The sequence below is a fragment of the Vulpes lagopus genome, chromosome 3, assembly GCF_018345385.1.
Source record: "Vulpes lagopus strain Blue_001 chromosome 3, ASM1834538v1, whole genome shotgun sequence".
Classification (NCBI taxonomy): Eukaryota; Metazoa; Chordata; class Mammalia; order Carnivora; family Canidae; genus Vulpes; species Vulpes lagopus.
The window spans coordinates 51,615,369-51,637,957 of record NC_054826.1 but is presented as its reverse complement, the minus strand read 5'-3'; the positions used below and the strand labels follow the sequence as shown (position 1 = coordinate 51,637,957).

General features: G+C 50.8%; 1 protein-coding gene across 3 annotated transcripts in view; it reads right to left on the bottom strand.

Moving 5' to 3' along the window:
• Window positions 1-11: 11 nt before the first annotated feature.
• CDHR2 (cadherin related family member 2) overlaps window positions 12-22,589 on the bottom strand; it is a 35,603-nt gene continuing 13,025 nt past the window's right edge. For all 3 annotated transcript variants that reach the window (XM_041750237.1, XM_041750236.1, XM_041750238.1), the window contains 29 exons: window positions 21,531-21,670; window positions 21,358-21,411; window positions 19,870-19,959; window positions 17,708-17,797; window positions 16,990-17,115; window positions 16,772-16,918; window positions 16,610-16,685; window positions 16,405-16,520; window positions 16,051-16,284; window positions 14,883-15,038; window positions 14,635-14,796; window positions 14,359-14,420; window positions 13,854-14,097; window positions 11,576-11,815; window positions 8,966-9,035; window positions 8,212-8,817; window positions 7,360-7,431; window positions 6,843-6,892; window positions 5,312-5,463; window positions 5,061-5,169; window positions 4,881-4,969; window positions 4,350-4,418; window positions 4,165-4,242; window positions 4,022-4,082; window positions 3,814-3,938; window positions 3,172-3,285; window positions 3,009-3,089; window positions 2,764-2,821; window positions 12-284 (listed from right to left, as the gene is read on the bottom strand). In XM_041750237.1, the coding sequence (XP_041606171.1) occupies window positions 147-284; window positions 2,764-2,821; window positions 3,009-3,089; window positions 3,172-3,285; window positions 3,814-3,938; window positions 4,022-4,082; window positions 4,165-4,242; window positions 4,350-4,418; window positions 4,881-4,969; window positions 5,061-5,169; window positions 5,312-5,463; window positions 6,843-6,892; window positions 7,360-7,431; window positions 8,212-8,817; window positions 8,966-9,035; window positions 11,576-11,815; window positions 13,854-14,097; window positions 14,359-14,420; window positions 14,635-14,796; window positions 14,883-15,038; window positions 16,051-16,284; window positions 16,405-16,520; window positions 16,610-16,685; window positions 16,772-16,918; window positions 16,990-17,115; window positions 17,708-17,797; window positions 19,870-19,959; window positions 21,358-21,411; window positions 21,531-21,670 (3,809 nt within the window). In that variant the 3' untranslated portion in view covers window positions 12-146. The remainder of the gene's footprint in view (window positions 285-2,763; window positions 2,822-3,008; window positions 3,090-3,171; window positions 3,286-3,813; window positions 3,939-4,021; window positions 4,083-4,164; window positions 4,243-4,349; window positions 4,419-4,880; window positions 4,970-5,060; window positions 5,170-5,311; window positions 5,464-6,842; window positions 6,893-7,359; window positions 7,432-8,211; window positions 8,818-8,965; window positions 9,036-11,575; window positions 11,816-13,853; window positions 14,098-14,358; window positions 14,421-14,634; window positions 14,797-14,882; window positions 15,039-16,050; window positions 16,285-16,404; window positions 16,521-16,609; window positions 16,686-16,771; window positions 16,919-16,989; window positions 17,116-17,707; window positions 17,798-19,869; window positions 19,960-21,357; window positions 21,412-21,530; window positions 21,671-22,589) is intronic.

Genomic DNA, 22,589 nt, shown 5'->3' with positions numbered 1-22,589 from the left:
AAGCAGAAGGGGACCGAGCTGCATAATTTATCCTTGTGTTCAGAAAAGGGTCGGTGTAGTTTGGGGTGACAAGACATCCTCCAAGGTGGACCAGAAGAGTGGGGGCCCATGTGGTGCTCTGCAGCAAGGGTCCTGTGGCAGGGACATCAGAGGTCTGTGGTGTCCAGGCCAGCATTGGTGAAGGACAGCTTCTCCTGCTGTCCACCTGTGCCCGTCTTCCTTCCTGACAGCACCACACTCAGAGGTTCCTCATCTTGCTCTATCGGACTGTGTGTGGGCTCCTTCTGTGGGGAAGACGGAAGATGTGAAGATGTGAAGGGCGGGGATGGGGTGATTTCCCCAGTCCATAGGGGCATGGGGGTGGGTCTTCAAGCCCATGGCATATGGTTCCTTAACTGGGGTCCCACCTGCTCTTCCTGGGGCCTCAGTTTCCTAGCAGTGTCCCAGAGGTGGCCGTGGCCACTAATAGTGCAGATGGGCTCAGCTGAGGGGGTGGGCTTGAGGGGGGGTCCACTCTGGCCTTTGCCTTGATCCACGGACACAGCAGGACTTTGGTGCTCTTCCCAGTCCTGAATAATACCAGACTGTCCTGAGCCATGGAGTCAGTCCAATCCAATTCCTGCCGCCTGCACCTGAGGCAGGCACTGTGCTGGGTGCAGTCTATCCATTACCTAAAGTACCCACAGGAACCCCCTGAGGGAGGGATCATATACCCCACATTACAGATGTGGAAACTGAGGCTCAGAGGGCTCTCATGGCTAGGAAGAGGCAGAGCAAGTTTTGGATCACTGGTCCTGTTGGCTCTAAAGACTGTTGGTTGCTGCCCCGGTTGAATTTGGCATCTCCCTCTGCCACCCTCAGAGAGACGCATCACTCCCAGGGCCCCACTTGCAGTTTATCATGGCACACACTCATCTTCCTGCCTTTCCTCTTCCCCTCCCCATGCAACTGGCCACATGCTCACACCTCCTCACAAGTACACCCTCCTGGGCAGCCCCAGTGGCACAGCAGTTTAGTGCTGCCTGCAGCCCGGGGTGTGATCCTGGAGACCCAGGATTGAGTCCCACGTCAGGCTCGCCGCATGGAGCCTGCTTCTCCCTCTGCCTGTCTCTGCCTCTCTCTCTCTCTCTCTTTCTCTCTCTCTCTCTCTCTCTCTGAATAAATAAATACAAAATCTTAAAAAAAAAAAAAAAAAAAAAAGTACACCCTCCTGTGGACCATCCCCCAGGCTCAGCTACACCAACACAGAGACACCTAGGGGACAGAGCCCCAGCCGCCATCCTCTCCAAGGCATTCCACGGGCTTTTTCCAGACTAGGGCTCTTCTGGTCCCTGGTAAACTGGAACATCTGAGGAGCCCCAGGAAGGACGAATCAGGGCTCCCCAGGGTCCTCACCATAGGCTCCCCAGTGGTAGCTGTTGGTGCAGCATAGCCTAGGAAAATTCAACCTGCCCTTGGAGACAGGAGACCTGAGTTCTGATCTGCCCTTGCCTTGTAAGCTTTCTGACCTCAGGCAGGTCAGAACCCAGAGCCTTCTGGCCTTTGTTGCTTGTGAAGATTGGATTAGATCACCTGTCAGTTCTCTCAGACCTTCCACACATTTATGGAGGTCTTGGGTGAGTCAGGGCACCAAGAGATCCTTGAAAAAAGGCCCCACCTGTGTTCCTCACCCAGAGACCCCAAGGCCCACCTACTGTTAGAGGAGAGGCAGCAGAGCTTTGGGCAGGTTCTCTGAAATATAGCAACCCCTCTATCATCCTAGGACAGGCTCTTTTCTGGCGTTTGAAGGCTTTCAGTGGCCCAGCCTCTCTTCCTCTCCAGACTCTTCTCTCAGGCTCTCTGCCCCTCCCAACTTACAAGTCCAGCCCCACCTGAGGCCCCCAACTCCACTCCCCAAGAGTCAGCCTTGGCCTCCACTGGGGGCTACCTGCCTGGCCACAAGTTCTAACCCTTCTTCCTCAGTTCCCCCAGACATTCATTGGAGTTTTTCCCCAAAGCATCTTCAAACCAGAGATAAGCCATCCACTCAAAGGCCTTCAGCACTGCCTCGTGTCCTGGATTGCCATCCATGACCCTAACCTTTGGGGGCCTATTTGGAGGCCTCAATGTCACTGCCAGATCCCTGTCCACCATTCCCACATACCCCCCACCCCCTGCTGATCTACTCCCTGGTTCTCTATCCTCACATTAGAACCCCAAGAGTTTTAACAACATGCTCGAGCCCAGGCCCATCCTACCCATTGGGTCAGAATTTCCAGGCTGGGATGCTTCATGGGCATGTGAGGCTGTGGCTGTGTGAACTGTTGATCTACTCAAACCATTTAACCTACTGAACAAATTATGGCACTGCTGTTTTTTTGAGCTAGAGTATGTCTACCTCCGGATTTCTTCCCCACACCCCACCAGCTTTCATACAAAGGGTATAAACAAGAGGGAACCAGATTTTTTAGATCTTACTTCATGCCAGGTGGTTTTATAACTGCTCTAACTTCATCCTCAAAAAGCTCTGCATGGTTAGAATTCTGATCCCCATTTACAGATGAGAAAACTGAGAACCAGAAGGAAGTCACCCACCCGGAGTCACAGTGAATGAGTAGAAGAGCAAGAATTAGACCCCATTCCAAAGCCATGGGCTTCCCATAGCCTGGTGTGGAGACATGCCAGTGTCAGCAGCAGGTCCTTCAGCTCTGTCCTGAACCCCACTCCTTTGGAGAAGGACCCCAAGTCAAGAAGCCCCAGGAACCAACTCATCCCCCATCTTGCCTTGATTTTCTCCTCATTCTTTTCCACATCGACAGAGTTGTCATCCAGGGAATTGAGACTGTGGGAGAGATGATGGAGCTCGATGGTTAGTAGCCCTAGTCTTCCCTGTCTATGGCCTTGAACCACCATTGCCTCCACCACCATCACCATGATGACCATCTCCACCTCTTCCACCATCACCACCACCACCTCTACCACCATCACCACCACCACTGACCAGAGTGGCTGTGAGAATCACTGCTCACCTCATGTGGTCTAGGTCACTGGAAGAGGATTGGGACTCGAAGCTCAGGTCCTTTGTGGGGAGGTTCAGCACAGGGTTGGCCCTGGAGAGAAGGCCTAATTCAAGCACTTATGAACCTGAGACACTCCATGGAGACTCTCACCCACCCTTTGACCCCTGCTCACCGCTCAGTGGTGTACATGTTAGTCCCAGGGATGGCAGAGACTGAGGGCATCACCCCTGGTGCTGTCCTCCGGGCCTCCTTGGCAGCCTTTGTAGCCCGAAGCTTCCGGCGGTAGCTGCAGAGAACCAGGGGGTGGGGGAGTCACTACTTTCCCTGTACACCCACTGTGCGCCCAGTGCAGGCACTGAGAGTGTGACTTCACAACACCCTGGCAGGTGAGAGTGTTAGTACCATTTTACAGAGGGTACAAGTAATAGCCAGAGAAAGAAAATGGTTTGCCAAAAGCCACAGCTGGCCAGTGGCAAGGCCTGGAGTCAAATCCAGATGTGGCTGCTGACTCCAAACATATTGGAAAGGGGAAAAGACAGTATTTATGAAATGCACAGTATGTGCCAGATATCTTTCTGGTGGCAGGATGCACACTGCTTCCTTGTGTGCCTTGAGGAATCTAGTGTTGCATTCATTCTGCAAAGGAACTTGAGGCTCAGGGAGGGGAGATGACCTATTCAAGTAGTCACCACAGGTCTCTGGGGATTAAATTCAGATATACCAGGTGCCTAAACCCAAGCTTTCTCTACCTGCCAGATGTCTTAGATGGTGGGAAAGGCGGAGTTGGAGACACAGGGGGTGATGGGAGCAGTACCTCTTCCGGGTACACATGAGCGCCGTGGTCATAATCACGATGATCAGCAGCAAAGCCACTCCCAATCCTATGATAACGTTGGTGAGCAGCTTTGGCAGGTCCGACTCCTGGCTCTCCTGGGAGCCCTGGAGAAGAAGTATGAAGGAGGTTGGGTGTGAGCATTCCCCACCCCCCACTCCCGCATTAGCTCCGCCATGCTGACACTCACCAGCACCACCAGCCCCAGCTGCAGCAGCTGCATCAGTGAGTCCTGGTCATTCCGGATCATCCTGGCCATAGACCCTCACTCAGACCCGAGGGACATTGGCATTCCCTAAGCTTCCTGCCCACCCCAAGGGGAGCCCCACTCACACACTCAGCTCATCAAGTGTCAGGGCTGACCCATTTGAGAAGACAAAATAGGCATCAAGGTAAGAGCGTCCCCGGGCTCTGGAATGGGGCAGGGGTAAAGGGTAAACAGTCCAGAACCATCCAGGAGGCCCCTCATGTTTCTGCTTCTTGTCCTCACTCCAACCACTGGGCCTGTGGACACTCACCGAACCGTGGATTCTATGTCCTGAATGCTCACAACGTAGACAGTAGTCCTGGTGGCCTGAACAAGAGCCCTGCAAAGGGAGAAGATGTCACAGAAGCATGGGGTAGGGGCCTTAGTCTAGGCCTATGGCCAGGACTCTACCGGTGGAATTAGGAATTGTGAGAATTAAAAAGGGGCACCTCCTGTGGACAGCTTCATTGGCTATTCAGGTAGCACCTCTGTGCAAATTAGACAAGGCAGCCCCTTCCTCTGGGGTTGGGTTTACGACTTAGCAAGCAGAGTGCCCTTGTGTAGTGCACAGCCTTCACAACTATACATTACAGCCCTATTTAGGCCTCTCTCTGCCCAGCCAACCCTAGGCTCCTAGGAAATTGAGAGAGGAAATGCAGGTATAGGTACAGATCAAAGACAGGGACAAAATCAAATGTAGGTCAAGGACAGTTTTCACATACATCCCGTCCAGGTCTTATCAGGGACCATACTCCCAGGCCCTGTTCTTCCCCACAGCCCCCTCTGGGCGCCCCAAACCTACGCAGTAATCTCTTCCATGTTGGCGCCCACCTCTTCCTTGTTCATGGAAAACTGCAACCTCACACGGTAACTTTGGTCCACAGTGAAGAGCTACAGGAGGAAGACATGGGGAAGATGAGGCACAGAGGACGCAGGAGCTGGCAGAGAGTATTGGGGTCTAGAGGCAGGGCCCAACACTCACATTCAGGGTGATTTTGGCTTCCTGAGCAGGACCCACTGAAGGTCTGTCCTGGGCCTGGACTGTCACTTGGTAGGTGCCTTGGAGAGTGGAATCAAGGTTGGTCACCAGCCTATTGAAGGTAGAAGAGCACAACTGAGTCTTGGAACTCAAGCTGGAGTCCTCTGGAACCTACTTATATACCTCCCAGGGTGGGGAACTCACTGTCTTGAGGCCCCCTTACTGCCCCCCATCCAGGGGCTCCCCACAGTTACTCAATGTTGCCAATGAACAAGTTGGCCTCCGAGGAGGTAGAGACCCGGAAGAAGCCCTGGAAAGGAATCATGGCCCCATCCTTAGCGATGAAATCCACTTGGAAGATGGAGAACAGAATGGCCCCGTTGTTGCCTGAGTCATTGTCTCTGGCCTGGAGGGAAAGAAGAGACAATACCTAGGGGTCAGGCCAGGCCCCGCTTCTTCCCCAGCAGGAATCAGCAGCTGAGATGGCCCAGGAGTCTGGTCCCAGTATCTCTATCAGCCTCTTCTAGGCCACCTCAACTTAGCAAACACCTTAAACGGCGTGCTTGCTCTGCAAATCCAGATTTGAACAAGTCCCTGCCTTTGGGCCCCTAACTCAACGGGTCACGGTCCAAAGTCCATCCGATGTGGAAATCCTGCCTTGCTTCCCCCCACCCACTGCCACACACACACACACACACACACACACAGGCACACACATGTACACACTTAGGGACATTCAAATTTCCTGAGCACCTACTGTGTGCCTGGCCTTCCCCTAAATCCCTCATTTCAGTGTTTACTGACAATGAGTACAAATTCCCACAGGGGACCATGAAATGATTAGAGGAGAGGGCACAAACATTCTTACACATTCTAGTGCCTTTTAGGGAAAAATATAGCCAACATACAGACCCGTGAGTCTATTGTTCAGAATGAGGCCAAAGCTGTTGTTTAAGTTTCAAGAATGAATCAATGTAAAGAAAATGGCTCCAAGCTATGGCCAGACTCATGACATTAAAATGTAATTGGCTGAAGATTGGAAGACTCTTCAAGGCTTGAAAGAACCTGGAGAGAGAATTACTCTACCCATGTGATGAGAGGAAACTGGGGCTCGGAGGGAGACCCCATCCTGCTGAAGACTTAGCTAGAAGTGGAGGAAGGCCAGTCCATCCATCTTCAGTACCTGTGCTCTTCCCACAGCACAGGGAGGGGCACACACATGCCACCCGACCTCTTCACCTTCCAATATCACTGCCCCCTGGCTCACTGACAGCTTCTTCCCGGAGGCAAACTGGGCCCCAGAAAGGCAGGCAGCTCCCAGGTCAGTAAGAGGCCCCACCAGGCCCGGGCACCTGGGCTGTGTGGGAGGCCTTGCCCGCCCCTGTGGTGCAGCCAGGGCCCTCTAACAAACACACCCACGTCCAATGCCATAGAACACTAAAAGTATTTTTATAATTTTACTCTGGAAATTATTTATCTGCAAGGAACTCATTTAATTTACAGTTGTTATGATTTGTCTGTATGACTTGGAAATGTGGTGTAGCAAAAAAAAAAAAATCTAGCCTGCAAATAGTTTTTATAGTCATGAAATTTTTATGACAACCAAGTAACAATTAATGAAATTTAACCCTATCAATTAGGCAAGTGTTTGTCTCCATTCTGGGGCTTTCTTTTCATAGGTTGGAGCCAATAAATTTCCTTTGTAGTGTTAAAACATTTGGGGGGACAGTGAAAGGCCTGAAAGCCCTGGTCCTGTGTCTCCTGGGACTAATATGATGGGCTTACCTGGACAGAAGCCACCTGCTGGTTGGGCACCACAAGTTCTGGGATGATAACTATAAGTGTGGACAAGAAGGGATCAATGGGATCAGTGGGGTCAGCGGGGTTAGTGCCAGTGCCCACCTGGCTGAGTACTGATCACAAGCCCAGCTCAGGATGCAGTCTCCCCATATCTTCCCGCAGCCTCTCTACCATCAAAATCCCCCATTATAACAGTCTCTGAGCCATCAGTTAGCAGCTCAGCCACTCCTACTGTGCAGACGGGGAAACTGAGGCCCAGAGAGGGAGGAGCTGGCTCAGAGTTGGGGCCGAACTGTGGTGAAACATCAGGTCTCTCCTGTTGAAACCCTGGGGGAGAGGCGAGATTAGAGGCCTTCCTTTCTACACTTGATCTTAGCCAAAAGGCCGAGAAGCAAAAAAGAGGCCTTCCTTTCTAATAGTCCACTTGGGGCCTGAGGAGGGTCTATGGGAGCTGCCCAAGGAAATCCTGGCAGAGTATGGAGGGAAAGCCTGGCCCACTTACCGAAAGTCTTATTGTCAGGCAGAAAATAGGGGGCATTGTCATTCGTGTCCTCAATGGTGATAGCGAGACTTCCTAGAAGAACAAGTTTGGCTGGTTCTGGCCTCTAGGCCCAACCAAAAAGCCTGGGCACTTGCCATGCTCCCCCCTGCCTCCCTCCCAACATCTCCCATGCACTGTCCCCAGCCCTGCTCCTGGCCTGGGGTGCCCGCTCAGTTTCCACTGGACTTTGTGGCAGGGAATATCCTCCCCATACCTCAGAGAGGGTAAGCACCTATTCCAAGATCATCCAGTAAGAGCATCAGGCCAGGCAGAGCCTGGCCGGGGCGTGTCCCACCTGACCACAGCATGATACTGACATTGCTAGCGTGTAAGCTAGGTTATTGAGCTGGCCACTGTGTGCCTCAGTTTCCTCATTTATAATATTGGATAGGGATCATCTACCTCACCGATTGCGTGGGAGTAACATAAAGAATGCTTTTAAGGTGTCTGGCATAGCTCTCGGCTGTAGGAAATTCTCAAAATAGGCTCGCTGTTAATGTGGTTATTCTAGCCATCACAATCCGAGGTAGGATGTGAGCACTGTGAAGTGTACTTTCCTCTTTACCCTGCCTTACAAGACAGTAGCATCGGTGAAGCACTGACTCTGTGCCAGGCACTTCACTAAACATTTTACATGTGTGTTTTTGTTTTGCCTTTGCTGCCAGCCTACTGCCCAACGACACCGGACATATGGGGACAGAAGCTTAAGGAGATGTCACAACTTTCCCAGTGACACAGCTGGTAAGGACTGGGGCCCCAGCCCACGGCCCCTATCCTGCAGCCCACCCAATCCCACAGGCCAGGCCGCCTCACCGTTGTCACTGTAGGCCTGGAAGCGGGGGTCTGTTGTGAGGTCATTGGCCCGAACAACCAGCGTGACCAGGTCACAGGTCTCGTAGTCAATGGCCTCACTCTGATTGATGACCACAGAGCCATTGGCCAGCACAGAGAACCAGCCGTAGCACAGGCTGCCCACGTTGACCCCGGCCTTGGTACAGATGGTATTCACAAGCTGTACCTCCAGCTGAGCCATGGTATCCACATCCTGGGGAACCAGCTCAGCCACCAGGCCGTGCTGTGAGCCATTCTCGGCTACACGGATGCCCTGGAGCGAGGCTGAGTCCAGAGTGGGTGGTTCGTCATTCACGTCCTCCACAGCCACAAGGACTTGTGCCCTGGCCTCTTTCCCCTGGGGGTCTGGGTTCTCGGCACTCAGTGTCAGATAGAAGGAGGCCTGTGTCTCGTAGTCCAGGCTCACATCTGCAGGCAGACAAAGGTAGCCCCCAGCGCCGCCAGACTCTAGCACCAAGCCCCGGAGCAAGAAGTTGTTGGCACCACTCCCTGTCAGGCTGAAGCTGATACGGTTGTTGGCTTCTGTCTGATCCGCATCCCAGGCCTTCACCACGCCTACCAGCTGTCCTGTGGACGAGGGCAGACTTCACAGAGACCCCTGGCCCAGCCGCTGGAGGCTTCCTCTCCCCTTACCACCCGCAAGAGCCGCAGGGAGGGCTCAGATGCCTCACTGGGCCCCAGCCCCAGTGCCCGGCCTGGCCCAGGAAGGACTTACCTGGGTCCCTCTCCTTCACCGAGAACGAGTAGATAGACTGGTTGAAGATGGGCAGGTTATCATTGATGTCCTGTGGGCAGAGGAAGGTCTGAGCCCAGGGACACCAGGAGCCCCACGGTTCAGCCTCCCTAGAGCCAATCTGAGAGCTAGTGTTTCCTCTGACTCAAGGCACAGACTCTCTGCCAGCAGCTCCTCACTTCACAGACGAGACAAGGGCCGTGGCAAGGCTGGAACTAGCCCAGGGCACACACCTGAGACTCACAGGCCTGCAGTGGGACCTCTGAAGTTAGTGATACACTTTCAGGGAGCCCCACCTCCTCCCTGCTTCTCTGACAACTCAGAGCCATCTCAGACTCTGCTTTCCAGAAGGGTGGCTGAGTCCCTATCACTGTCCCTGTCTGGCCTAACTTGACTCCTCATCTCTTGGATTTATCCTATTGGCACCAATACCATTGTTTCTACAAGGCTCTGTGGCCCAAGTTTTCCCTTGTCCCCTCTTTTCTCCTATTCCTCCTGAGTTCAGCTGACCCCAGGACATTTGCTCTGTGCTTAGACGATGCTGAGCTCCAGGCAACTGCCAGGGCTTAGGCCTGGTCCTGCCCTCAGACGCTCACTGTTTTCTGTTCTTGCCTTCCCTCTCTAGCCCTGGCCACCCACACCTACAGAGACTGCCACTGTTGTCACAGCACAGAACCACCTCTACCTGCTACTTCCTCCCCAATGAGTGGTGTTTGCTGGGGGTGCCCTTGGCTTTTCCAGACCTTCCCAGGGCAGCCCACAGATGTCTGCTTTTGGCTTCCACTTTTCTAAATAATGGTTCAACGGACATCTTCAAGAACAAAGCCATCTCCCCCTTAACTAGATGTATTTTCCGATGGTGATTTCCCAGCACAGCATTTCTGTCTCAATGCATGTGGCCAGCTGCTCCCTAAGTCACTGGGGTGGCTAAGAGCACAGCTCTGAGTCAAATCCAGCTTCCCTTCTGCCTCACATGTGACTTGACTTCTCTGAGGCTCAATGTCTTCACCTGCAAGAGGGCTCATAGTCATCCTTCTAGGGACCGTTGTAGGAACTAGTTTGTTGGCGTAAAAGGACCCACTAGCTCAGTAAATGCAATTTTGCTTTCTTCCTTCTTCCTGGCCTACTTCACCCTGAGGACAGCTGAACAAGCTGACAAGTTCTAATTCTGCTTCTGTTTCTCCATTTTCCCTGAGGCGTCACTCTGATCCTTGTAGGAAAGCTGCACATCCCAACCCAGGGGGACGCAGGGGTGCTGTGTGGGATGACGAAAGCTGTGCACTGCAGGGGCCTAGGGGGCGCCGTCCACATCATGGACATTGTAGAGGTGTACTTTTGTTAGAACACTTTTTTAGAGAGTGGTGCCCTGTGGGCTGGTGGCCACCGAAGAAGCAGACACACTGGGTTCAAAACCCCATTCTGCAGCCCTAGGCAAGCTGCTCACCCTCTGCGCCTCCGCCCTTTTCACCCCTTCTCTTTACCTTTGAATGGTAGTGAGGAATAGGAGCGTTTCAGACAGAACTTCATGAATGATATTTAGAGCCAATACAGTGAGTCGTTCCTGCCCTTATCTGTGGGAGAAACGTTCCAAGATCCCCCACGGAGGTTTGAAATCACAGATGGTACTGAACCCTGTGTATACTATGTTTTTTTCCTATACATACCTACTCATGATAAAGTTTACTTTATAAATTAGGCACAGGGCAGCCCCGGTGGCTCAGCGGTTTTAGCACCACCTTCAGCCCAGGGTGTGATCCTGGAGTCCCGGGATCGAGTCCCATGTCGGGCTCCCTGCAGGGAGCCTGCTTCTCCCTCTGCCTGTGTCTCTGCCTCTTTCTTTCTGTGTCTCTTGCGAAAAAATAAACAAAATCCTAAAAAAATTAAATTAGGCACAGAAAAAGATGAACAATAACAATAAAATAGAACAATTATAACCATATACTGTGATCACAGTCGACATGAATGCAGTCTCTCTCTCTCTCTCTGAAAATATGCAATTGTCCTGTACTCATCCTACTTCTTGTGATGATGTGAGATGATAAAATGTCTATGTGATGAGACAAAGTGAAGTAGGTGACATGGCCATTAGATGTAGCTAGGCTGCTCCCAACCTTCTGACGATCTGATGTGTCAGAAGGAAGATCATCTGCTCCAAAAATGCTATTGGCTGCAGGTTTCCCAAACTGAGGAAAGAAAAAAAAAAGGAAAAAAAAAAAAGGAAAAAAAATGCAAGGGGACACTGCAGGCGGACTGGACACACTGAGTACCTTCCTCAGGTCAGGCACTCTGCAAAGCACTTTCCATTTGTTAGCTCACTTTCTGGTATTTTTGTCACCATTTTACAGATTAGGAATTTGAGGGCACAGGGAGGTTGAGTGACTACCCAAGGCCGCACAACTGAGCCAGAATCCTAACCCAGGCAGCCTGATTCTAGAACTCTCTTGCCCACCATACCGCCAAGGGTGGAAATGTGACTCAATGTGACAAGGATAGAAATGTGACTCAGGAGGGGTAGGGCGCTGGCTATCTGCTGGGAGCTCCCTAGCATGGGGCCCCTCATGGCACCTGGCCCGCGGCTGAGCCAGGTCTTACCTCCACATTGATGGTGACATTGACTTCAGTGCTGAGGACAGGCATGCCACAGTCAGCCACAAGTACTGTCAGCACAATTCGGCCCCCCAGGGCAGGTTCGATGGCCTCTCGGTCCAGGGGCCCCAGGTTTCTTAGGATGCCTGTATCAGGGCCCACTGAGAAGTTGTGGCTGTAGGGGCCAGGAAGCAGGCTGAAATGCAGACGGCTGTTGTTGGTGTTGGGCTGATCGTTGTCCTGAGCCTGCGTGGATAACCAGCATCGCGGCATCAGCTGTCAGGTGCTCCCCGGCTCCCCTGCGCCTCCCCTGAAGCCGGGCCTCCCCCTCCAGCACTGGACCTCAAGGGCAGTGACTGTGCCAAAAGCCAGTGGGACGCTGGACCAGTCTCTCAGCCTCAGTCTCCCTCAAGGAGGGTCAGATCGACAGCTTGCAAGAGCTTCTGAGGTCTTAAGCACTGAGGTCAGCCATTGACGCTACAAATATTGACTGCATATCAACCATGTGCCCACCCTGGTGTAGGCGCTGACACAGAGCCATGACCAAGACAGTGCCCTTAGGGAGCTGAGATTCTAGTGGAGAGGAGGCATGGGGCAGTGGATTACAGATATCCAAAATTCAGAAACAAACAAGTATAACATAAGCGTGAAGTCCAACAGGATTCTGATCTTCCCATAGTAACTGCTTCAGTGCTTTTTTTTTTTTTTTTAACAGCACATTCTTCACCCAATTCGTGTATGTGTGTGTGCGTGCCTGTGTGTGTGTTCCTGTCCTGCCAGGGTCCTGTACGTGTACGTGGCCTGCCTTTGGGGTCGATCCAGCGTGAAGAATACAACCGCTTTGGTCATGCTACCAGGCCTTTGCGTATGCCTTCCCCTCACCCTGAATGCCCTCTACACCTCTCTGCCTGACTCCAGGCCAGACTAGTGATACTCCCGGGGCCTCCACATCCCCTGTGCTATCTTGAACACAGCACAAGTGACACCCTTGGGTGACTCTCTGGCATCCTTCCCCTGAAAGTCACACATGGGCAGCAATGATGGTGGAGTCATCTGAGAGGACTGGGGCCCAGGAAAGGACCTAGTGCACAATAGGTGTTCAGGACATGTGGCTTTGAATCCAGAGCTGGGCTACCCTGGCTTGGAATCTAGCTTTTCCCCTTCCTCCTTGCCCATCCCTCACCTTCAGTTCTTTCATCTCAGTTCCATTGGGATCTTGTTTATTAAATGCCTCCTATACAGGCAGCCAGAGATGGCTTTTCCAGAAGCCTGACCCCGTCTGTTCACCTCTCAGCACTCTGAATTCAGGCCAGTTAATTCACCAAGCGCTTCTCAGGGCTCATGCCGGGCGCCATGGTTACAACAGCAGATCTAAAATGCTCCTGCCCCAAGGAACCCACAGACCAGGGAGGAAGTATCAAGGAGCAAGAAGAAAAGGCCCAGGCTTCAGGGTAGAGAGGTCCAAGCTCTGGCTTCAGGGCGCTGCTTATTGGCTATGCAAGCCCAAAGAAGTCACTTAACTTTCCTGAGCCTCAGTTTTCTCCTTCTGTGAAATGGGGACGATTGGAGCAACTATTTCACAAGTAGGTCAAGATACTAGGGATGGGAATGTGCTCGGGAAACCTCACAGCCCCAGGAATATAAGAGTGCTCAGTAGCCACATGATTGTCATTCTGAGCACTTGGTTTCTTTCCCACTTCCTCTGAGGCTCCCTTTCAGATGACTCCGGGAGATGCTTGTCTTTGGTGTTTCTCTGGAACCAACCTGGATTTTTATCTCATGGACTCTGTCAGCCTGGCCACTGATATTTCCTTTTTTGCACTGGTCATCAGGAAGCTCAGAACTGAATTTTCAGCCCCCCTCCTAGCAATTGTGTCGTTCTGGGTTCTAACTTTGCCTCTGTGCCTATTGGCAATACCATTCTTGTTTTCTCTTTCTCCTTATTTCTCCCATTTTTTACCTTTTTAGTCAGTCACTCAAATCCTGTTTGGAATGAGACAGGGGATGGATTTCAAAAGAGCAATATGTTTTTGAGGGTTTGCTCTGTGCTAGGCTTGGTGCTGAGCACTTTATATGCATTACCTCACTATTCCCCAGTGATCCTGGGACTAAGTACCACAATTGTCCTCATTTTCCAAAGCGGAGACAGAGGTCCTAAGAGACAGATTGGTTTCCTCAGGACCACAGAGGAGAACCCAGACTCCAATCCAGGGCCAGCACAACTACAGAGCCAGACTTGGTCCCCTGCCCCTGTCCCACCCCCCAAGTTCAGGTTGGCTCGCACCTGGAGGGATATGAGGACATTGCCATTCTCCTCCTGGACAAAGATGTTGTAGGAGCCGCTGACCACAGGCCAATTGTCATTGATGTCCAGCAGGATGATGTGCAGCATGGTGGAGGCCGACAAGTTCCCGCCATCTGTGGCCTGCAGTGTGAGGTAGTACTCGGCCTGCTTCTCTCGATCCAGCAGCAAGCTGTTCCTCACTGTCACCATTCCTGAGTCTGGATCCACCTTAAAGATCTCTGCCCTGTGCAGGGTGGCCGGAGTGAGCAAGCAACAATACAGGATGCCCACTTATATTAGAATTTCAGATAAACAATAAAAAATATTTTAGGATGTCCCATGTGATATTTGCCATCTGCTTATACCAAATAAAGGATTCGTTGTTTATCTGAAATTGGAATGTCATGAGTGTCCTATGTTTGCCTGCTCTGGTTTCACTGCAAGGCAGAGAGGTGGGCCCGGGCCCCACTCATCCGCCTGCCGTCTGCCCACCCTGAGACCTTACCCGTTCCCTGGAAGCAGGCTGTAGGTGATGCGGCCACCCTCACCCGTGTCAGGGTCAAAGGCCTGTGAGGCAGAGAGAGAAACAATGGGACATGATTTGGAAATGTCCCTCACTGCCAGCCATGCAGTTAAGGAGACAGGGCTGTCGCCTGTTACACACGCCCACACATGCGTGCACACTGGCTCAGACCCGACGACATCAGATGATACAGAAACTTGGGCAGGGTCCTCTTCCGTGTCCCTCCCCACCCAGTCCCAGAGGGTTCCTGTCACTCACGTGGATGCTGTTGGTGACCACAGTGCCGTCTGCACTGTGCTCCCAAACTCTGATGTTGTACAAACTGTGGGGGAATGTGGGCCTATGGTCGTTAATGTCTCTGAGGTGGATGGTCACCAGGGCGACAGAGGAGTTTCCACTGGCTGAGTCAGTCGCCATGACCTGAGGATGCAGGAGGAAGCAGCAGCATTGGGGTCAGAATGCCCATGGACTGTGCTCCCTGGCGTCCCAGAGCACGCACCCCTCACCTGCACCAGCATCACTGTTTTCCTCTCGTAGTCCACCAGTGCAGGAGCTCTCACCAGCACCTGCACGTCCGATGAGCCTGCCGCCCGCTCAGGGGAGATGCTGAAGGCTTCAGCATCGGGGCCCCCCAAGGACAGCAGAAAGGTGCCATTGTTGCCCTGTGGAGATGGGTATATGGTATAGCAGAGACCCCAACCCTTCCAACATACCAACCTGCGTCTTGCCCCAATCCCTGACTGTAGGCTCCTGCATCAGAGGCCCGGCCCTATGAAGTCTCTTGAGAGAGGGCCTCTCATAACACTGTGACAAGAGGGCCCTGGGGAAACTAGGCTGCTCACTGAGCAAATGTGGGCTCATCAGAAAAAGATATCCCCATGTGCCTAGGCTCTTGGGTTGGGCTGGAAAGACAGAGCCTGGACATACTCCCCTCACTCCCATAAGACATTACTGAGTCTTCCTTACCAACTCCCACTCAACACAGTCCACCACCATACCAACACCAAATACCAGCAACACCCAACATCACCCCATTACTCACACCACCCTCCATTCCACACCCCTTCTGCTTCACTCAATGCCAACCACCAACTCAATATACCCACCCACCTACCACCACCCAATACCATCCTTCACTCCACATTTGGTACCAACCCAATATCACCAAATACTACCAAACACCATCCATAGGTATTCATTATTCAATGCCACCCAGCTCACCCACCTCTCAATATCAATTTCCACTTAAGAATACTCTCCAATTTTGCACTCACTCAAGCCACTTCTGTGCTCAATACTGCCACATTCCCCAATATCCAATACCCCAACATCCTGCAACTTCACCAAGTACCCATCACCACCATCTCCTCAACACCACTGAAAACTATATACTCCACTCAACATTACCTAGCATCCACTATTAACCTTCACTCAGTGCTGCCTTTCTGTTCACCACCACCTAGCACTGCCCTGAGCACAAAACTACACACCAGTATAACATCACCCAACATTTGCAAATATCACCTAACAACTCTGATTTTCCAACACTGTTTATGATCAGCACCACCAATCACCCACCATAGTACCTTGTTCTATGGGTCACTCCCCACCATCTTCCCTAGCCATCTCCCACCATCACTCTTGCCCAGCCACCCCTTGTCTGGGTGCACCTACCTTGTCTGGGTCGTAGACCACCATGGTGAGGTCATCAATGGGGATGCGGGTGGAGGCATGCTCATCCACGTAGCCAGTGAAGTTAACTTGGGCCTCTTGGGGTGTGAAGGTACAGGCCAGAAGGCTGCAGTTGTAGAACTCGGGTTGGTGGTCATTGGCATCTGTCACTGTCAGTGTGACCCATATGCTCACCTTGGCCTCCTGCCCATAGATGTTGGGTTTCTTCTCAGTGGCCTTAGGGCAGAACAGAAACCAGAGGCCAGAGGTCAGAGAACCAAGGATCAGAGAGAACAGAGATTAAAGGTCAGAAGTTGAGGGTAGGGGTGCAAAAGGGGCAGTGGACCCCTCACTCACCATGACCTGGACCTTCACCTCCTCATCCTCTTCCAGCAGCTGCTCACGGTCCAGGGAACCATTGACCATGATCACCCCATCTGGACTGATGGCAAACCAGCCGGGTCTTGTGGAGTCTGATGAGAGGCAGTAGGAGCTACTGCTTCCAGTGGCTGCAGCAGAGCCCCCACCCCTTCCTCCACCTGGGAACACCCCCAATTCTCACTGGAAATGCTGTAGGTCACTGGGTCATTGATGCCTTTGTCACTATCCACAGCCTCTACCTTCAGCACTGACGTTCCCTGTGCAGAGAACCACGTGGTTCAATGTGCTGGACCCTTTCCCTGCCTCTTGTGTCCACCCAGACCGTCCAGGTCCTCTAGCACACCTGGGGTGTATCCTCGGCCACAGTGGCTGAGTAAAACTCCTTGATAAACTGAGGGTCCAGGTCTGGCTGGTCGACTACAGAGATGGACAGGAAGACAGGCGAGGAGCACTGGATGTTGAAGATGTTGTTGTATATGCCGCCTGAGTCCTGTGGGAGATAGGTCTCCGTAAGGCTGAGCCTCATGGTCCTGGCCCCCCTCTGTCTGCACCCTTACTCACACAGGCCCTCAGCTCCAGCTGATAGAAGGCACTCTTGTTGTTGTAGCTGAGGCTGCCATTGAGGACGATGGAGCCATTGGGGAAGATCCTGAAGAGGTGCTGGCTCTCCCCATTGCTAGGGATGACCTGAGGCAGAGCAGTCAGGGCAGGCTCCCCTCTGAGAGACCAGGGCTCAAGTCCTAGCTCTGCTCTTAACCAGCCCTGCCACCCTTACCAGGTCACCTAACCTTTCTGAGCCTCAGTTTCCACCTCTGGGAAATGAGCTCAGATATCTCAGCAGTGGGTTGAGAGGAGGGTCCAATGAGGTAAGGTATATGCTAGGCACATCGTGGGCACTCAGTAGACGGGAGCTATAGCTAGCTAACATGCCTTCAGAAGAACTGGGTCACATACTCTGTCGTGTGCATGACCTTGGACAAGACACTGTACCTCTTGATTTCCTGTTCTGTATACCAGCCGCCCCATGAAGCCACATGAACTCAGCAGAAGCCCAGTCGGTGCCCCAAGGCAAGAAGGTGGGAAGAAGGGTTCTGTCCATGGCAGTCACCCTCCTTAGGTGGCTTTATCAAATGAGGTCCAGAGGGGGCCAGCAAAAGGTTTGGGAGCCAGGGTTCACCCCAACACTCAAGGTTCCTGCAGGCTGTGTGGGAGATGCTGCCCCCTGGTGGCTATGAGGAGCAGTGGGGCCCGTATTCCCGCAGGACTTGCCTGTGCTCACCTGCTCTATGGAGTACACCACTGCTCCTGCAGACCCCGTGTCTTGGTCCTTGGCCAGCACAGAGAACACCAGGGAGCCAACTGGCAGGGTCTGTAATGAGGAACTCCAATCCATCCCTTCCACGACTGAGCGCTCATTTCCCCTCCCTGAGCTTATGTCCCCGATTATACTGCAGGGATAACACCTAGAGCCTGACACTCAATGCTCCCTTTTCCTTCCCGCTTGGGCTAGGCCTCTGGAGACCACTGGGGGGAGGGAGGACAGGGAGCAGATTACTCCCCTTTCCTCTCCCTACCACTTCGGCTGGCTTATGATTTGCAGAGCACCTCAGGAGAAAGAAGCACAATCATTCCAGGATCCAGGATGTGCCACTCCCCTGCTCAAACATCCTGTGGGCTCTCTGTAGCCTACAGCAGTACATCCCAGACAGCACCCTGCAGAGCTGGAAGGTTCTTTGGGGAGGCCTTTGCCCTGTCTGTGACCTGTGCACACCTTCATTATTTCCACAAAGTGGCCAAAGTGATCTTTGAAAATCATAAATCAGACCACATCACTCTTGTGCTAAAAGCCCTCCAATGGTTCCCCTATTTTGTCTAGAATACAATCTTCACTCCCTCTGGGGCCCTCTGACGTCAGGCCACTGTCCACCTCTCTGACTTCATCTCCTCACCTTCCACCCTCCATTCACAGCACCTTCCTGGCTATATGCCTAGAACACTCCAAATTCATTCCCAGCTCGGAGCCATTGAATCTGCTGTTCCCCTACCTGGAACATCCTTCTCCTGGAGCATCCCATGGTTGGTTCCTTCTTGCCATGTAGGTCTCTGTTCAAATGTCACCTACTCAGAAAGGCCTTTCCTGGATGCTCAACCTAAACCAGCCCCCTTCCCGGTCACTTTCTTTCACTTTGCCCTGTTTTACACTCTTCATAGAGCTTAATAGCATCTGAAATAATCCTGCTTATTGAATGTTTCATTGATTATTATCTATATTCTTCATTAGAATGTGACCAGATCTGCCTTATTTACCAGATAGTCTCAGCACCAAGGCCAGTGCCTGGTACACAGTATGAGCTCCATCAGAGTCTGTCAGATGGCTGACTGGACCTCGTCAGTCTTATGTCTGGCCTAGTGTGTATTTAGTATATTTGGAGCCCCACACCAAATACATTTTCAAAGCCGCATGGTAATGAAGATCAAGGAGTGATGTTGTGTTTGCTGCTCAGGGACCATTAGGAAACCTCCTCCCCATGCAGTCCGTTCAAGTGGAGCTGACCTCCCTTGCTAAAGGGGAAGGATCATGATGTAGACCTACCCAATCAAAGTATTCCATATCCCTAGGTTGATAGGTATACGACCTAAAATGGGCCAATGAGAGTCAACTCTGGGGTTTGGGCCAGAACCACAGAGAAAGAGACAGTCTGCATTCAAGTTGCAAAGCCTGGAGCTGCACGGGACACTTTTATCACCACAATAGAGAATGGCCCCTTACCTAAGGATAGGGGCAACAAGATAAGGAGAGCTGAGAGGTGGAGAGAAATATCTATCTCTCTCTCTCTCTCTCTCTCTCTTTAAAAAATCTCTTCTTGATGACACAGTTATTTCTTGTTTTTGTTTTTTAAGATTTATGTATTTATTCATGAGAGACACAGAGAGAGAGAGGCAGAGACATAGGCAGAGGGAAAAGCAGGCTCCTCACAGGGAGCCTGATGCGAGACTTGATCCCAGGTCCCAGGATCATGCCGGAAGCCAAAGGCAGACACTCAACCACCAAGCCACCCAGGCATCCCTTGATGACATGGTTTTTGTTTTGTTTTGTTTTGTTTTTGATGACATGGTTTAAATGCATGTATCCAACTTGCCTGAAGTTAGTATACCTCTAAATTTTTCAGATACATGAGAAAATAAATTCCTTTTCTTAAAAAATTTTTGCTTTTATAACTGGAATCATTCTAATCCAGTTTGACTGATTGCAATATGTTGCTATAACTCTTGTTCATGTGGTTACATTTCCCCCAATTTGGTTCCTGCAGTGGGCCCTTCTAAGGGGTGCTTCTCCTTGATCCTAGACCCCCTGCTGACCATCTCTGGTCCTTTGCACACTGACAAGAACTTCTGGGATGCCTGTATCATACACATACACACCATTAGAGCAGATGTTACCTCATTGATGCTGGTGGAGAAACCACTATTCTGGAAAATGGGAGCATTGTCATTTCTGTCCTCCACGATCACCTGCATTTCCTTCCGTACCTGCAGGTAAGAAAGCCCAGGTTAGCCTGGAAAATGTGAGAGCTTGAGAAGACAAAAGGGAAGAGTGTCTGAGTGGGACAACTCCTGGTGTTCCAACTCCTGGTGGGACAACTTGCAGTTGGCTTTGCTTCTCGGGCAATTAGGCAATATTCAGGATAATCTCATTTTTTATACAATTTCAAACACCAGAAAAGTTGCAAGTATAGTACAAAATCTCCCAATACCCTTCATCCAGATTTAGTCATTGTTTGATCTCTCTCTCTTTCTCTCCACATGTTTACAGAACCATTTCAGAGCAAGTTGCAGACATAATTAGGTCATTTTTTTAAAATTGAAGATATGTCTGTCCTGCTATAGGAATGTTCATTTTAGCTTTGTCTGCCATAGTTTTTAGCATGCGGACAACCTAAGTGTCTGTCAGAGGAGACCAGCAAGAGCATCATGATATGCTCCTACATGGAAAATAGTACAAAAAAACAGGGGACTCAGGAGGAAACATAGGCAGAGCTCCAAAGCTGATTGTTGAGTGGAAAGGGAAGTTCAAGATAATATGGAAGATGGGATCCCATTTGGGTTTCAGGAAGTGCACCAAAACTACAATCTTTCTTCCATGGATGCATAAATATGTAAACACACAGTGAGAGATGTGGAAGAAGGGTGACTGTGGACGCTTTGGCTGGAAGTGGGCTGGGAAGGGTCACCCAGGGGACTTGAGCTTGAGCTGCAACTTTTGAGATGTTTATGAAGAGAATGCATTCATGAATATCCAAGTCATTAAAATGATTTTTTTTAATGGATGGGGCTTGGAGAAGCTATTATAAAGACAAAATCCTCAACTTTCAGAGACATAGGGCACAGCAGTATAAGCTTGTTATTTCAAAAATGAGCACTGACGTTCAGCAGAGGGAGTTGAAAGCAATAGCTCAGGGTAGGGAAGTATTTAGCACTTGTTTTTTATTAACATTTGTATTAACGTAAATTAATATAAGTAATGTTATATTTGTAATATAAATGATATATTTGCATAATTAAAGTAAATTAATATTATTGTGTGACCCAAAAAGGACAAAATAATTTGGATGAAAATAAATATTAAAATTCAGTTTTTGTGGCATGCCTGGGTGGCTCAGTGGTTGAGCATCTGCCTTTGGCTCAGGTGGTGATCCCAGGGTCCTGGGATCGAGTCTCACATCGATCTCCCTCTGCCTGTGTCTCTGACTCTCTCTGTGCCTTTCATGAATAAATAAATAAAATCTTAAAAATAAATAAATAAATTCAGTTTTTGTTAACTAGGGCTCTCTCTGCTTGCCTGAGATAGGGGACACACTCAGGAGTAGCTCTAGTCCCTTGCTCCCTGATCCCAGGACCAGTCTCCCCTTCCTCCCCCTTCCAACTCACCGGGTTGTTGTGGCTGTCGCTTACAGAGATGGTGACTGCGAACAAGTAGAACGTCTGCGGTGGCAGGCAGAGAGAAGAAGCCCAAAGTGAGTCCCTGTTCAGAGTGGGAGCACAGGCAGGGCCCCCATCCCCCTGCCCCCCTCACAGGGTCTTCCCAGGCTGCCACCCTTTACCTCATAGTCTAGAGGGCTGGCCAGCTTCACTTCACCAGTGGCCGGGGTGACAGTGAAGAAATAGGCATATTGGCCACTAATCCCATAGGTCAGAGAGTCCTGGTCCTGGTCCTGAGCCACCAGCCAGAAGGCCTCGGAACCTGGAGGTGGGACACGGAATGCCTATGGTCCACAGCCCCATGTTTTGGCACCAGTCTGGCTCCACTGGGGTAGGGAGCCTGTCTTCTCTGTGTGCAGAAGTCTGGGACCCCCTCAATCCCCAGGGCTCTGGCCTTCATGGCCATTAACTTGGTTCTGAGGTTGTAGGATTGAGCCTGGGTTGGGCTCCGTGCTGGGCATGGAGTCTGCTTAAGATTCTCTCTCTCCCTCTCCCTCAACCCCTCCACCTGCTCACACACTTTCGCTCTCTCTAAATAAACGAACAAAATAAATAAGTCTTTTTTTTAAATTGGCCTAGAAAAAGAAATTAAATGTAACAAGTCAATAAAAGCTACAAAAATAAAAGACATATATTAGGTCCCTATATGTGAAGAATTATATGTTTGTAAACTAAAGCTGGTATTTAAAACACCATAGTTATAGGGCTCCTGGGTGGCTCCATCAGTTAAGCGTCCACCTTCCGCCCAGGTCATGATCTCAGGGTCCTGGGATGGAGCCCAGCATGGGGCTCCCTGCTCAGCAGGGAGTCTGCTTCTCCCTCTCTCTCTGCCCCTCCCTCCCCTCATGCTCTTTCTCTCAAATAAATACATAAAATCTTAAAATAAAAATTTTAAAAGCCAAAACACCATAAATAAATAAATAAATAAATAAATAAATATATATATATATATATATATATGGATGGCACTAGGGACTGGCTATATATATATATATATATATAGCCTCCCTCTCTCTCTGCCCCTCCCTCCCCTCATGCTCTTTTTCTCAAATAAATACATAAAATCTTAAAATAAAAATTTTAAAAGCCAAAACACCACAAATATATATATATATATATATATATATATATATATATATATACACATATATATATATAAAGCCTGCCTAATATAGCAAAAC